At 42.7% G+C, this 15,640-nt stretch overlaps 1 protein-coding gene across 1 annotated transcript in view; it reads left to right on the top strand.

Moving 5' to 3' along the window:
• Positions 1-15,640, top strand: part of kcnh2b (potassium voltage-gated channel, subfamily H (eag-related), member 2b) — a 302,512-nt gene that overhangs the window by 171,521 nt on the left and 115,351 nt on the right. The window contains exon 4 of the mRNA XM_021562708.2: positions 12,937-13,086. Within this exon, the coding sequence (XP_021418383.2) occupies positions 12,937-13,086 (150 nt within the window). The remainder of the gene's footprint in view (positions 1-12,936; positions 13,087-15,640) is intronic.

The raw sequence follows: 15,640 nt of genomic DNA, 5'->3' as shown, positions 1-15,640 counted from the left end.
ACAGTGAAATGCCTGTCTTGAGCTGTGTAATCCCGGGTGGCGGAGTGGTCTAGGGCACTGCATCGCAGCGCTAGCTGTGCCACCAGAGACTCTGGGTTTGCGCCCAGGCTCTGTCGCAGCCGGCCACGACTGGGAGGTCCGTGGGGCGACGCACAATTGGCCTAGCGTCGTCCGGGTTAGGGAGGGCATGGCCGGTAGGGATGTCCTTGTCTCATCGCAAACTAGCGACTCCTGTGGCGGGCCGGGCGCAGTGCACGCTAACCAGATCGCCAGGTGCACGGTGTTTCCTCCGACACATTGGTACGGCTGGCTTCCGGGTTGGATGCGCGCTGTGTTAAGGAGCAGTATGGCTTGGTTGAGTTGTGTTTCGGAGGATGCATGGCTTTCGACCTTTGTCTCTCCCGAGCCCGTACGGGAGTTGTAGTGATGAGACAATATAGTAACTACTAACAATTGGATACCATGAAATTGGGGAGAAAAGGGGGTAAAATATATTTAAAAAATTAAACATCAATGTAGCGCAAACAAATGACATAAGGTAGAACAAAAACAAGAAATAAAAATAAGAAATGAGAAAGTAAAAAGCTCAGGTCAGTTCCAATACCATATTTACATACAGTGCCAGTCAAAAGTTTTCATTCCAGGGTTTTTCTTTATTTTTACTGTTTTCTACACTGTAGAATAATTGTGAAGACATCAAAACTATGAAATAACACATATGGAATCATGTAATAACCAAAAAGGTGTTAAACAAATCAAAATATACACTACCATTCAAAAGTTTGGGTTCACTTAGAAATGTCCTTGTTTTTGAAAGAAAATAACATCAAATTGATCAGAAATACAATGTAGACATTTTAATGTTGTAAATGACTTTTGTAGCTGGAAACTGCAGATTTTTTAAATTGAATATCTACATAGGTGTCACGTTCTGACCTTTATTTCCTTTGTTTTTGTTATTATTTAGTATGGTCAGGACGTGAGTTGGGGTGGGCAGTCTATGTTTGTTTTTCTATGATTTGGGGATTTCTATGTTTCGGCCTAGTATGGTTCTCAATCAGAGGCAGGTGTCATTAGTTGTCTCTGATTGAGAATCATACTTAGGTAGCCTGGGTTTCACTGTTTGTTTGTGGGTGATTGTCTATGTTAGTTGCTTGTGTCAGCACAGTTCTCATTATAGCTTCACGGTCGTTATTCGTTTATTGTTTTGTATAGTTTGTATTCAGTGTTCAGTGTTTTCTTTAATTAAAAAATCATCATGAACACATACCACGCTGCATTTTGGTCCGTTCCTTACGACGATTGTGACAATAGGCATGCAGAGGCCCATTTTCAGCAACCATCCTGTGTTCCAATGGCACGTTGTGTTAGCTAATCCAAGTTTATCATTTTAAAAGGCTAATTGATCATTAGAAAACCCTTTTGCAATTATGTTAGCACAGCTGAAAACTGTTGTTCTGATTAAAGAAGCAATACAACTGGCCTTCTTTAGACTAGTTGAGTATCTGGAACATAAGCATTTGTGGGTTCGATTACAGGCTCAAAATGGCCAGAAACAAAGTAATTTCTTCTGAAACTCGTCAGTCTATTCTTGTTCTGAGAAATGAAGGCTATTCCATGCGAGAAATTGCCAAGAAACTGAAGATCTCGTACAACGCTGTGTACTACTCCCTTCACAGAAGAGTGCAAACTGGCACTAACCAGAATATAAAAAGGAGTGGGAGGCCAAGGTGCACAACTGAGCAAGCGGACAAGTACATTAGAAACAGACGCCTCAACTGGCAGCCTCATTAAATAGTACCCGCAGAACACCAGTCTCAACGTCAACAGTGAAGAGGCGACTCTGGGATGCTGACCTTCTAGGCAGATTTGCAAAGAAAAAGCCATATCTCAGACTGGATTAAGATGGGCAAAATAACACAGACACTGGACAGAGGAACTCTGTCTAGGCCAGCATCCCGGAGGCGCCTTTTCACTGTTGACGTTGGGACTGGTGTTTTGCGGGTACTATTTAATAAAGCTGACGGTTGAGGACTTGTGAGGCGTCTGTATTATTTATTTATTTGTTGCAAAAATGTAATTATGGGGTACTGTGTGTAGATTGAGGGGGGGGGGATATTGAATCCATTTTAGAATAAGTCTGCAAAGTAACAAAATGTTGTAAAAGTGAAGGGGTCTACTGGCCCTGAACAATACATCTGTAAGACACGGACCAATCAATTCCAGATGTGATTTCATGTTTCACTGACTAAAGCATGCTACATTTACTATGCTCTGCGTGGTTGGCTGAATGCATAGAATATAATGGAATTTCTATTTCCATGGATGGTTGGATCTTCACGTGCAATTGATTGACTCTGTATAGCACAAAGGACTTACCTCATTCAAAGACGTGGGAGTCCGTGACAACTTGTCATGCTCTGCCCCCAAGTGGTCCAAGTTCAGAATGTGTGTTCATGTGTGCACGTGTACGTGTGTGTGTAAGCTTGTATGGTGAGTGACTGAGTTTGTACGGATCCTTATGATTCAAATGTTTTTGCACTGGTGGAGGACATGACACTTGTGTCAATTGTCAGTGTTCCAGGGTTGTCAGTTTAACCAGAGGGCTGTGGATATAAGTGGGGCTCTGTTGCCTTAGGAAATATCAAGGCAGGGGAAATCATTTGCCAACTTTGACTCATAGCCAATATTTCAGCCTGTGGGGTGGGCAATTCTCCCTTGTGGGGACATTTCCCTGGTCCCCATGAGTACAAAGGCTATTTTAGGCTTAGTGGTTAGGATAAAGGGCAATCCACACCAAGGACGATAACTATAACATAACGATAACGTTGGCAAGCAACCACACCAGCTGACAATTTATTGTTCTGCAACACACCTGTCAATCAACTGATCAATGCATCCAACTGCAGGGCTGTAGGCGTTTTAATAAGGTGGTAACACACACACCATCAGTGGAGGCTGCTGAGGGGAGGACGGCTCATATTAATGGCTGGAACGGAGCGAATGGAATGGCATCAAACACATGGAAACCATGTGTTTGATATACTTGTGTTTGATATACAATTCCACTTATTCTGCTCCAGCCATTCCCATGAGCCTGTTCTCCCCAATTAAGGTGCCACCAACCACCTGTGACACCATTACATCTCAATATACAGTACCAGTCAAAAGTTTGGACACACCTACTCATTCAAGAGTTTTTCTTTATTTTACTATTTTATCAAAACTATGAAATAACACATATGGAATCAAAAAATTGTTAAACAAATCAAAATATGTTTTAGATTCTTCCAAGTAACCACCCTTTGCCTTGATGAATGCGAAGAGTGTGCAAAGCTGTCACCAAGGCAAAGGGTGGCTACTTTGAATAATCTGGGCGGCAGGTACCCTAGTGGTTAGAGCGTTGGACAAGTAACCCGAAAGGTTGCAAGATCGAATCCCCAAGCTGACGAGGTACAAATCTGCCCTTCTGCCCCTGAACAAGGCCGTTAACCCACTGTTCCTCGGTAGGCCAACATTGAAAATAAGAATTTGTTCTTAAATGGCTTGCCTAATTAAATAAAGGTAAAAGCAAATCCAAAGTATATTTTGATTTGGTTACTATATTCAACCATGTAGGTAATAGTAAAAATAAAGAAAAACCCTGGAATGAGAAGGTGTGTCCAAACGTTTGACTGGTACTGTACATGTAATGAAAAAACAATTTAGAAGCTCATATTTAAATGTAGCAATTCAACAACAAACGCTGTTCAGCCTTCATATCTTTTACATAATCTCATTGCTTCCCACTCAGCTTTTTTCCACGTTCAACGTTAGTGGAATAGACGTTGAACTGATGCCTGTGTCCAGTGGGTTGCCTCATTGCTCAAGTGGTTTGCAAGTGGTTTCCATTTTTTCTAATGATTGTCAATTCGTTTGGATTTTCTTTTTCACTGTGCTTTTCTCTCTGTCTGTTCTCTCTACAACCATTTGCAATGCATCAATGCAACAATGCCATGTATCATCACTGGCTAAAGTGATCACACCAATGCACTCTCTATCTTTAGCTTTCCCCAACAGTTAATTTGGCCTAGGCCTATTTTACGTTCAACAGTTAACAATAGCAAGCCTGCTTCTCTCCACGAAAAGGCTATTAAGCATATTTTAAAAAATGCATCTCCTTTTGTAACCTATAGCTTTTCCTGGGATTTCACGTGAAGCGGAGTAGTGGAGAGGCTTGCATAGCCATTAGCCAATTGTGCATGGGAACACCTGGAAGAGAGAGGCTAGAGATGTGTACCCTGTTGATGAATAGATACATGAGAAACGAGACCAAGTTGAGACTCTGGACAAGGCGGATAAGGTATAGTAAAGGCCGTTTATTCAAGAGTAATGATATCTGGCAAAGCGTGCTGCACGGCCCCGTTCGTCTAGCTCTTAGGGAACTATCGGAAGAAGAGGCCTGAAACATGATGTGCAGTTCATTTTATACATTGAAATGACGTAGGTAGATTCTGGTAGTCCTGGCTTCTGGTAGGTTGCTTGTAGGTGATAGACAGTCCCCTCCAGCCTGGTGTCAGTATCCCATTGGTTCCTGACAGAGTTCTTTGTCTTTGGAGCCCATCCCGAAGGTGGTTTGAGTGTGTGTCTGTTTATGAGTTTCAGTGTGTATGTTATCTTAGTCAGCCACCTGTGCGGGGGGTTTCCAGTGCAGTTATTAGTATGTACAGGAAACAGGGAGAGGGGGAGGTTATGACACAGATTGCAAGCCATAATTGCATGGTTAGGCCACAGGCAGACAACAGTCAGTGAATGCGTTATTACATGTGTTAATATGTTATTACAAATCCCCCTCTTCACATCTGAAAAGACGTGACAAAAACTAAAAGTAAGAAAAATATGTTATTACAACCCGAAGTAAGAAGCTAAATATTAGTTAGATATTAGGCCATTCATTAGCTAAATAGTATGGCTATAAATATTTACATGTCAAAGTGCAAGAAGAAAAAGTTTACAGATGATGATATGTCAGATCTATGCTTTTCTCCAGTTGACGCTCAGCAGTCCCAGACACGCAAAGCGCCACGATCGATCAGGCCTATTGTTGTCTGGGGCTCTAAACTGCAGTGAAGTAGGCTAATTTTAATTATCCCTCAAACGTCCTGTTTTGGATGCTTAGGCCTGATTATGCAACCATTTGGATAAATGATGGGTCTATTCTCGACAGTTTACAAGGTCCAGAAAGTTACATTAGCAGGCTACTAATACGGTGTATTTTCACCACACCATATCCCCCTCTCTCCTTTCAAACGGCCCTATTTTACATTGAGCAAAGGGCAAGCTGAAATCTCTCCTCGATAGGCTAGTAGTAGTAAATCAAATTAAGTGTACAACAAGTTGTTGTAGTCTAGTTTTTCCTGGGACTTCAAGAGCTAAGGGGAATAGGTGTAGCTGAGAGGCAGCAGAGAGGACAGGTGCGTAATTGCGCAAAGGGAACCGTGAATACAGACTAAAGATGAGTAGCCTAAATTAGTATTCAACCCATCATTCGCTGGTTAAATATTAGGCCTAATACCGAAACGAATAGCCTATACTGAAGTAAATAGCCGATACCCAATGAATTTACACAGTGAAATATTTTTTCAATCAGATTATGAAATGACAGGGAGCCTGGGATAGTCTGCTCTCGCAGTCCCCGCGGGCACGGAGCTCGACAAGAAAAGTATCATACCTAGGCTATAACAGCAAAATGCATTTCATATTTTTTTTCTAGTGTGTAAATTATAATCTAGGCTGTGTAAACTGCAGTGAAAGTGCCATTTAAACAACCGCTAAAAAGCACTGTGTTTTGAATGCATGTTTCGTCCGAAATAATAAAGTAGCCTAGGCAACCATTTGGATCGGTAATGGTTCAGTAATGGGTCTTTTCTCGACAGTTTACAAGATCCAGAAAGGCACATTAGAATTTGGTGTGTATTTGTCAGGCTGTATCAAGTGAACAGATAGGTCTATACCATTGGAAAATTGCCTTCTTATGCGCTGTTTGTCATGGTTCATTATTCCTCCCAAGTAGTCCTATAATTCATGTGGCCAACAATATGCTCACACATGCCCAGCTATTCAGGCAAGTTTAGCCTGTGCTCTGCCTCCTTTTCATAGCCCCGTACGAACCATCCTATTCTAGCGAGCTCATATTCTGTTTTGCTACAACACAATGTGAACTCGTGAGAGCACAGTGGTTCGTTCGAGGCTCTCCTCTCCGAGCAGCCTTGTGGACCTAGAACCAATAACGCTTCAATAGAACTCGTTTTTATTGGTTGTCAATGACAATGTTTCATCATCGGAGGGACAGGGGGAAAATCGCTCTGAAAGTCATCCAAACGATAGCTCTTGTTATCGTTCTTTTTGTAGTTGTCGTTATAGTGTTAACGCCCCTGGCACTTGAATTATATATATATATATATATATATATATATATTTTGTTATTATTGTTATCGTCATAGTTATCATCCTTGGTGTGGATGGCCCTTTAGGGTTAGGGAAAATAGGATTTTGAATGGAAATACATTTTAGGTCCCCACAAGGGATAGTAAAACGTGTGTGTGTGTGTATGAGGGAAGTAGTTGTGTCTGTGTGTGTGTGTGTGTGTGTGTGTGTGTGTGTGTGTGTGTGTGTGTGTGTGTGTGTGTGTGTGTGTGTGTGTGTGTGTGTGTGTGTGTGTGTGTGTGTGTGTGTGTGTGTGTGTGTGAGGGAAGTAGTTGTGTGTGTGTGTGTTTGTGTATGTGTGCGTGTGTGAGGGAAGTAGTTGTGTGTGTGTGTGTGTGTGTGTGTGTGTGTGTGTGTGTGTGTGTGTGTGTGTGTGTGTGTGTGCGTGTGTGAGGGAAGTAGTTGTGTTTGTGTGTGTGTGTGTGTGTGTGTGTGTGTGTGTGTGTGTGTGTGTGTTTGTGTATGTGTGCGTGTGTGTGTGTGTGTGTGTGTGTGTGTGTGTGTGTGTGTGTGTGTGTGAGGGAAGCAGTTGTGTGTTTGTGTGTGTGTGTGTGTGTGTGTGTGTTTGTGTGTGTTTGTGTATGTGTGCGTGTGTGAGGGAAGTAGTTGTGTTTGTGTGTGTGTGTGTGTGTGTGTGTGTGTTTGTGTATGTGTGCGTGTGTGTGTGTGTGTGTGTGTGTGTATGTGTGAGGGAAGTAGTTGTGTGTTTGTGTGTGTGTGTGTGTGTGTGTGTGTTTGTGTGTGTGTGTGTGTGTGTGTGTGTGTGTGTGTGTGTGTGTGTGTGTGTGTGAGGGAAGTAGTTGTGTGTGTGTGTGTTTGTGTATGTGTGTGTGTGTGTGTGTGTGTGTGTGTGTGTGTGTGTGTGAGGGAAGTAGTTGTGTGTGTGTGTGTGTTTATGTATGTGTGCGTGTGTGTCAGTTTGAGCGAAAGGGAAGATTTCAGTATGAGAGGAAATGGGAGATATTCATTCTCTCTTTTTGAGACATCCTCCTTCTGTGTGATGCTTCTGTCATCTCCCAGAGCAACAAAATAACCTCTTTGTCTTTGAAGAAGGATTGAGACCTAAAGTGTTTTTATTCCCACTGTGAGCTGCATTTATTAGTGACAGGTGTCAGCATCATTGAAAATGGAATGTGTGAAACATTTTGGCAGCATATCCTCCTCACTGGTGGCAACAAGGCTGCATGTGTTACATCACAGCTTGAAGGTGACTGTTCTTTGAATTCTTTTACATAGTGCACTTGAGCACTACTTCACTTGAGAAATGCATTTTTTTTTTTTTGCAGTGGCTTTTAGGTAGCTGTCCTTTTGGTTGATCTGGGTAGTCGGATAGTTATTGATATACAATGACAATCTGTGCTATGTTGTGTGGCATGTCCTGCTGGATTGTAGCACCAACCACTGTGTTGTCATTTTCCCTAATGTGTATTTTTTTAAGAGAACGTGTCTTGCTTACTGTTGGCCCATACGTCTTTGCACAGACTTAAACATGAACTACTGGCTTTGCTACACCGCTGTTTGCTCGAGGGGTTTGACTGTATACCACTACAATCTTACCCTGGTGCATGTACCGTCTGTTGGCCACTAGAGGGCAGTGGTATCCTTGGAAATACAAAAGCATCCTAAGAGAAAACCCAACTAGAGCCATCCCATACTGTACTTAGTGATTCTGTGATTCTGGCTCTGCATTGACACAAAATAATTATTTGGACAAATTCACTTTAAAAGTCTCTAATGTCGTGTACTATCACTTAAATCTTGTATTCTCTCCACAAAGGTGTCTCACTTACTCTGTCACACCTCTCTCTCCTTTCCTCTTCACCTTATTTTCTCGCCAAGTCTTTTATTCAGTTTACCTCTCGCCTCAGCTCATAGACGCCGTCTATTTTAGTCACCAATTGCCTGTCGAGTCATTAATAAATGAACAGCCTTTCATTAGTGACTATGAACATTGTGTCACTGTCACATACTGTATAATGACTTGATCATGACAACAAAGTGATACGCAAGGACAATCATTTGATTCAAAGTGATGGATACTTCTTCTTCATCATCTGTCAATCTTGCCGTCCCCGAGCTCAGCTCTGCCCCCTTGACCCACCCAAAGGAAGAAAAGGAATGTCTAGTTTAATCTGTTATCCTCAATCCACTTGTTCCCTGCTGGAGATTACACAACTAGGCCCTAATCCCACACATCACGGGGCGAAGAGAGCATTTCCTTTTTTGACAGGGGCACAGCGGTAGGTAAGGGTTACCTTGGGGGGAGGCCCAAGCCATGTTGTCAGTTCTCTAATCCACTCTCATCCCCTGTAAGCTTTCATAAAATGGACCTGGTATAATCCGCTCCGTACTCCGACCTATCACCTCTGCAATTCTCGTTGAAATACTCATAGAGTAGGATGGGTTCGACATAGTGGCACCCTTTATGCTGCACGGGTGCCTTCTGTTGGCTAAACGTTTGGCTACGTTCTGAATGCCATGTTCTCTCAACTTCCTATTCTCTTCCTCTTCTCTTCCTCTTCTCGTCCTCTTCTCTTTCTCTTCTCTTCCTCTTTTCTCTTCTCTTCCTCTTCTCTTTCTCTTCTCTTCCTCTTCTCTTCCTCTTCTCTTTCTCTTCTCTTCCTCTTCTCTTCCTCTTCTCTTTCTCTTCTCTTCCTCTTCTCTTTCTCTTCTCTTCCTCTTCTCGTCCTCTTCTCTTCCTCTTCTCTTTCTCTTCTCTTCCACTTCTCTTCCTCTTCTCTTCCTCTTCTCTTTCTCTTCTCTTCCTCTTTTCTCTTCTCTTCCTCTTCTCTTTCTCTTCTCTTCCTCTTCTCTTCCTCTTCTCTTTCTCTTCTCTTCCTCTTCTCGTCCTCTTCTCTTCCTCTTCTCTTTCTCTTCTCTTCCTCTTCTCTTTCTCTTCTCTTCCTCTTCTCTTCCTCTTCTCTTTCTCTTCTCTTCCTCTTCTCATTCTCTTCCTATTCTCTTTCTCTTCCCTTCCTCTTCTCTTCCTCTTCTCTTCCTCTTCTCTTCCTCTTCTCATTCTCTTCCTATTCTCTTTCTCTTCTCTTCCTCTTCTCTTCCTCTTCTCTTCCTCTTCTCATTCTCTTCCTATTCTCTTTCTCTTCTCTTCCTCTTCTCTTCCTCTTCTCCTTCTCTTCTCTTCCTCTTCTCTTCCTCTTCTCTTCCTCTTCTCATTATCTTCCTATTCTCTTCCTCTTCTCTTTCTCTTCTCTTCCTCTTCTCTTCCTCTTCTCCTTCTCTTCTCTTCCTCTTCTCTTCCTCTTCTCTTCCTCTTCTCATTATCTTCCTATTCTCTTCCTCTTCTCTTTCTCTTCTCTTTCTCTTCTCTTCCTCTTCTCTTTCTCTTCTCTTTCTCTTCTCTTCCTCTTCTCTTTCTCTTCTCTTTCTCTTCTCTTCCTCTTCTCTTTCTCTTCTCTTTCTCTTCTCTTTCTCTTTCTCTTCTCTTCCTCTTCTCTTCCTCTTCTCTTCCTCTTCTCTTTCTCTTCTCTTCCTCTTCTCATTCTCTTCCTATTCTCTTTCTCTTCTCTTCCTCTTCTCTTCCTCTTCTCTTCCTCTTCTCTTCCTCTTCTCATTCTCTTCCTATTCTCTTTCTCTTCTCTTCTCTTCCTCTTCTCTTCCTCTTCTCTTCCTCTTCTCTTTCTCTTCTCTTCCTCTTCTCTTCCTCTTCTCTTCCTCTTCTCTTCCTCTTCTCTTTCTCTTCTCTTCCTCTTCTCATTCTCTTCCTATTCTCTTTCTCTTCTCTTCCTCTTCTTTTTCTCTTCTCTTTGAGGTATGTCAATTCATGGAAGTGCTTAAGAATAGTGATGTATCAACAGAGTGGACCAGTACCGGTTGGAGTCTCGGCTTTACTACTCATCCAGGGTAGCACAATATAGTTGTGTTGCACACAGTCTGACAACCAGGCTAGAGTGTGCTGTGGACCAATTGCATGACTCGTATTGTGCCAAACGCACCCAAATCTTGAAAACAAGTCCTGTCAGTGTTAGAACTGCACTAGATTATCGGGTTATAAATGTTGGATTGAGTTCTGTGGTTTTCAGCCAGCTGGCCACCTGGATAAGTGAGTTTGTCCCCTGATTACATTCATCTTTCAGGTATTAGCATTGAGAGCTGGGGCTGTATGCCTTGGCATGGTATGGAACAAATAGGCCTCAATGTAACCTAACACATATACTCTTACATATACGTAAATCACTCATGTTCCAGGCATTTAAAGAATCAGGACACACACGTGTAGCCGCCCCACAGACGGCGTCTTAGGGTGGATTAGTCCTTTTAAGTGGGATGAAAAAAAGAGAAAGCGTAGTGAATTGAAGTCAAATCCTCTTCCCGACTATTTTTTAATCCTCTGTGTGTGTGTGTGTGTGTGTGTGTGTGTGTGTGTGTGTGTGTGTGTGTGTGTGTGTGTGTGTGTGTGTGTGTGTGTGTGTGTTTTCCTGAATGTAGCCTATGTGTGTGTATGTGTGAGATTTAATTGTGTTTTTGTGCAGGGTACAGTGTGTGTGTGCATTAGTGGCCAGAGAAGGAGATAGGATCTACTAGGATTACTGTATAAACCCTCATGTCTGTCCGTAATAGATCAATTCATGAAATATTGTATTACATTACATCTTATATATTGGGGTGGGCCAGTAACCGAAAGGTTGCTGGATCGAATCCCCGAGTTGACAAGGTAAAAATCTGCCCTTCTGCCCCTGAACAAGGCAGTTAACCCACTGTTCCTCGGTAGGCCGTCATTGTACATCATAATTTGTTCTTAACTGACTTGCCTAGTTAAATAAAGGTTGAATGAAGAAAATAGATCTAATGGTGCTAAGACAAATGAGGGTGCAGTGAGTAGTTACAATGGCAGTCGCAGCGTAATAACACACTGTCCAACATTACCATGTTGCCATGTCACACAGTCTGTAACTCCAGATGTAATGTATATCAAATACCTCTAGTTTCTTATGTGTAACTACTGTGTAAAAAAATTGCCTGATCAGATTGTTCAAATAAAAGCACACATGCGATCTACACACACACACACACACACACACACACACACACAGGGCGTGAGCCAGATGATGGTTGTGTGGGGACCTATAATCCTCAATACAGTTTTCCCAGTTTTTATCCGTCTGGGTGATTACATAGAGGTCCAATCCCTTCCATGGGCCACACTCCTGTGGTGTGATGGCTCAGAGATGAATGACGGGTGGGCAGGGCGCTAGACTGAACACTCACTCGTGTGCCCACAACACAGGACATTACTCTTTAGACTGCCGTGGCTGCTGTCCACCTTGCTAACCCTGTATGCCAACACCAACCCAGCCCCAGTCACTGACTACCAACCAGGTAAGGGTAAGGGCATCTGGTGAGGTAGGGCAGGATAGGATACGGTTTTAAGAGGAAGGAGTAGTGATGATTTGTCTTGGAAGGCTGTTGGGAAGTGAGAACCTTGGATTTATGTTTCACACGTGCAGTACAGTTGAAGGCTTCTTGCATAGAATTAGGAATTAGAACTACAAATTAGGAATTAGAAATTAGAGTCATTTTATAGGACCTCTATGGTTCCTTGTAGGTTTGAGGAGGAGCAATTGATATACATGACGTACCGGTGGGGTCACTGTACCGTGTCTTTTTGGTGGGGGTATCAGTTACAACCTTGTTGATGTTTTCATACTTTGAATTAATAAGACAAAGTTGATTGGATGCCTGATTCTTACTGTATTCATGAATGAAGCTTGATTTTGGCTGAATGAGAAACAGACTGGCAAGCGATCCATGTTTCGGAGTGTTTTGGCTGTTTTAACAGTGTAAATACCAGATGCTGTGTTGGTAGAAAAAGGCTTTATGCCTTAACTTCTTTCTGAGCTGATAAAAGTACAGTATTGAAATGTCCACAGGGTTACGGCTGACATCCGCTACAGGCGTTAAAACCCAATCAACATATTGCATTTCATTTGATTCAACCCTACTGAAGCAGTCATTTCATTCAACCCTACTGAAGCAGTCATTTCATTCAACCCTACTGAAGCAGTCATTTCATTCAACCCTACTGAAGCAGTCATTTCATTCAACCCTACTGAAACAGTCATTTATTCAAACCTACTGAAACTGGGCTCTGTAGGTGGACAGCTACATATGGCCATTCAATCTGATTTCATGCTCAGTAAAATAGATTTTTCACGCTCTTGTGAAGTGAAATCACTGTGGTTGTCTTATGTATGAATGTGCTCAAACAAATCATGCAATGAAGTGAATTTCTACGTGTGTGTTTATGCATTACGCATTCTCTTTTTTCCATCCCACTTAAAAAGACTAATCCACTCTAAAATTCATCCTGCATTTTCAATCCCCTGTATAACCTAAGTCATTTCATATACAGGAGAACATTTGGCGGGGGGAGGGGTGTTTGTGTGTGCATCGTTATGTGTGTCAGTGTATGTGTGTTTATGTTTTGTGTCTCTCTTTCTGTCTCTCTGTCAGGTGTGTGTTTCCTGTGTCTGGTGGATGTGGTGCCGGTGAAGAACGAAGATGGCCTGGTGATCATGTTCATCCTCAACTTCCAGGTCATTTCAGACGACAAACAGCCCAACCAGGACCTCAACCACAAGCTTCCCCCCTGGCTCCCCACAGGTAACCCCAAACTGCCCCCTGGCTCCCCACAGGTAACCCCAAGCTGCCCCCCTGGCTCCTCAAAAGGTAACCTCAAGCTGCCCCCATGCTCCCCACAGGTAACCCCAAGCTGCCCCCATGCTCCCCACAGGTAACCCCAAGCTGCCCCCCTGGCCCCTCACAGGTAACCCCAAGCTTCCCCCCTGGCTCCCTACAGGTACAGGATGGCCTCTCCTAATCTTCTCTGATCTCTCTCAATGTCATATTGTAGCTGTTCTCTGAATTGATTTGAATGGAAAACATTAATTTAACCCTTGTCTTAAGGGTCAAAAATGACTCGCCGCTATGTTTAACAGCAGTGAAAATCCCCTAAATTATATTTTTTTCTACTTGAAATTTGATTACTTTTCCTAGAGTGACCCCAACATTAGAAAAAGTGAAACATCGCCTTTGTTGATATTTCCATGAAAGCTCTACAGCACCAGGGTACAAAGATTGTTTTAGGGGCATTTTTGAACTGGCAGTTATAAAATCATTTACACCACAAAAACCACAAAGACACACACACACACACACTCACACAATGAGAAATTGAGATTATATGTGCTACTGATTGAACTCAGCCAGCAGCTCCTGAAGAGGAAGATCCCCATGGTTGGCACAGCTAGAAAGAACAAGCCTGAGCTCCCCCCTGCACTCCTCTCAACAAGGGGGAGAGAGGCCTTCTCATCAAAGTTTGCCTTCACCCCCACCACCAATGTAGTTTCTTACCTCGCAAAGAGGAACAAGAATGTGGTCCTCCTGAGTACACTGCACAAAATGGCTGAGATCAGTGATCTTGAGGACAGGAAGCCAGCCATCATCCTGGACTACAACCTCAACAAAGGAGGCGTGGACAACATGGACAAGGTGATTGGAACTTACATCTGCAGGAGGATGACTGCCCGCTGGCCCCTGGTCATCTTCCATAACATCATTGATGTGTCCTCATACAATGCCTTTGTGACATGGTCAACATGATCAACCCTACCTGGATGCCTGATAAGCCGAACAAGAGGAGGGTGTTCCTCCTCTTGCACTTGTAACCCCACACATTCAAAGAAGGGAGCGCCTCCCCCGCACAGGAGCCTCTGCAGCGCTTGTGAAAGCTGTTCAGGGGGCTGCTAAATCTTGTCCTGATCCACCTGAGGCTGCAGCTGGAGCAGACAAGAGGAGGAGATGCCAATTCTGCCCCCAAAGGACTGTAAAACAAATACTATGTGCTGCACATGTGAGAAATACATCTGAAAAGTCCATGCACACACACTTCCATACTGTCCTACATGTGCTAATTAGAGTTGATTGATTTATGTTCTTCACGTTTTTGTTTTGTATCTATCATCTTATCCTTATTTATTGGTGTTGTTTGCCCCCACCCACAAGATGTATAATGGTTCAAAAAATGGGAGAAGACTAGTATTTTGTAGTTGAATTCCTCTTTGTACAGTATATAAGAATATATCACTATGTTGCAAAAAAAGGACTGTCATTGTTTCCCTTCAATAATGTCACGTTCTGACCTTAGTTCCTTTGTTTTGTCTTTTGTTTTAGTATGGTCAGGGCGTGAGTTGGGTGGGTTGTCTATGTTAGTTTGTCTATGATTTTCTATTTCTGTGTTTGGCCTGGTATGGTTCTCAATCAGAGGCAGCTGTCAATCGTTGTCCCTGATTGAGAACCATATTTAGGTAGCCTGTTTTCCATTGTGTTTTGTGGGTGGTTGTTTCCTGTTTAGTTTTTTTGTTTCACCTTTCAGGACTGTTTGTTTGTTGTGTTTGTTGTTTTGCCTAGTGTTGCATATTTAATTAAATAATATGAAGACTTACCACGCTGCACCTTGGTCGTCCTCTCCTTCCCCAGACGGCAAGCGTTACATATAAAATCATTCAAAACTACTTTCTGTATCTCTTGCAAAAAAATATATATTTACACCTATGCAGTACCTTGATCAATAATAATAATAATAAACCTCTACTTTAGTAAAGAAAACAATTATGAGAGGTGTGTTGTAATAAAAGCGGGTGGTGTCCACTGATTAAATACAGTCTTTCTGCAATGTGAAGAGGGAAAACCCAGTGAATTCAACATTAATATCTCTACCATAAGCCACATTCAATGCAGTTTTAGAGAATTTGGCAGTATGTCACAACCGCAGACCACTTGTAACCACGACAGCCCAGGACCTCCACATCTGGCTTCTTCACCTGCGGGATCGTCTATGGGGAAGGGGGTGGGGTGCTGAGGAATATTTCTGTCTGTAACAAAGCCATTTTGTGGGGAAAAACTCATTCTGATTGCCTGGGCCTGGATCCCCATTGGATGGGCCTGGCTCCCAAGTGGTTGGCTCTATGCCCTCTCAGGCCCACCCATGTCTGCACTCCTGCTCAGTCATGTGAAATCCATAGATTCATTTATTTAGATTGACTGATTTCCTTATAGGAACTGTAACTGAAATTGTTCCATGTAGCGTTTATGTTTTTGTTCAGTATAAGTACATTTTTTAAAGATTGTTGGATAATCACTCAATTAAATTGAGTTC

This window comes from Oncorhynchus mykiss, chromosome 15 (genome assembly GCF_013265735.2).
Source record: "Oncorhynchus mykiss isolate Arlee chromosome 15, USDA_OmykA_1.1, whole genome shotgun sequence".
Classification (NCBI taxonomy): domain Eukaryota; kingdom Metazoa; phylum Chordata; class Actinopteri; order Salmoniformes; family Salmonidae; genus Oncorhynchus; species Oncorhynchus mykiss.
The sequence above is the reverse complement of the archived record's forward strand: the minus strand, read 5'-3'. Positions and strand labels throughout refer to the sequence as shown.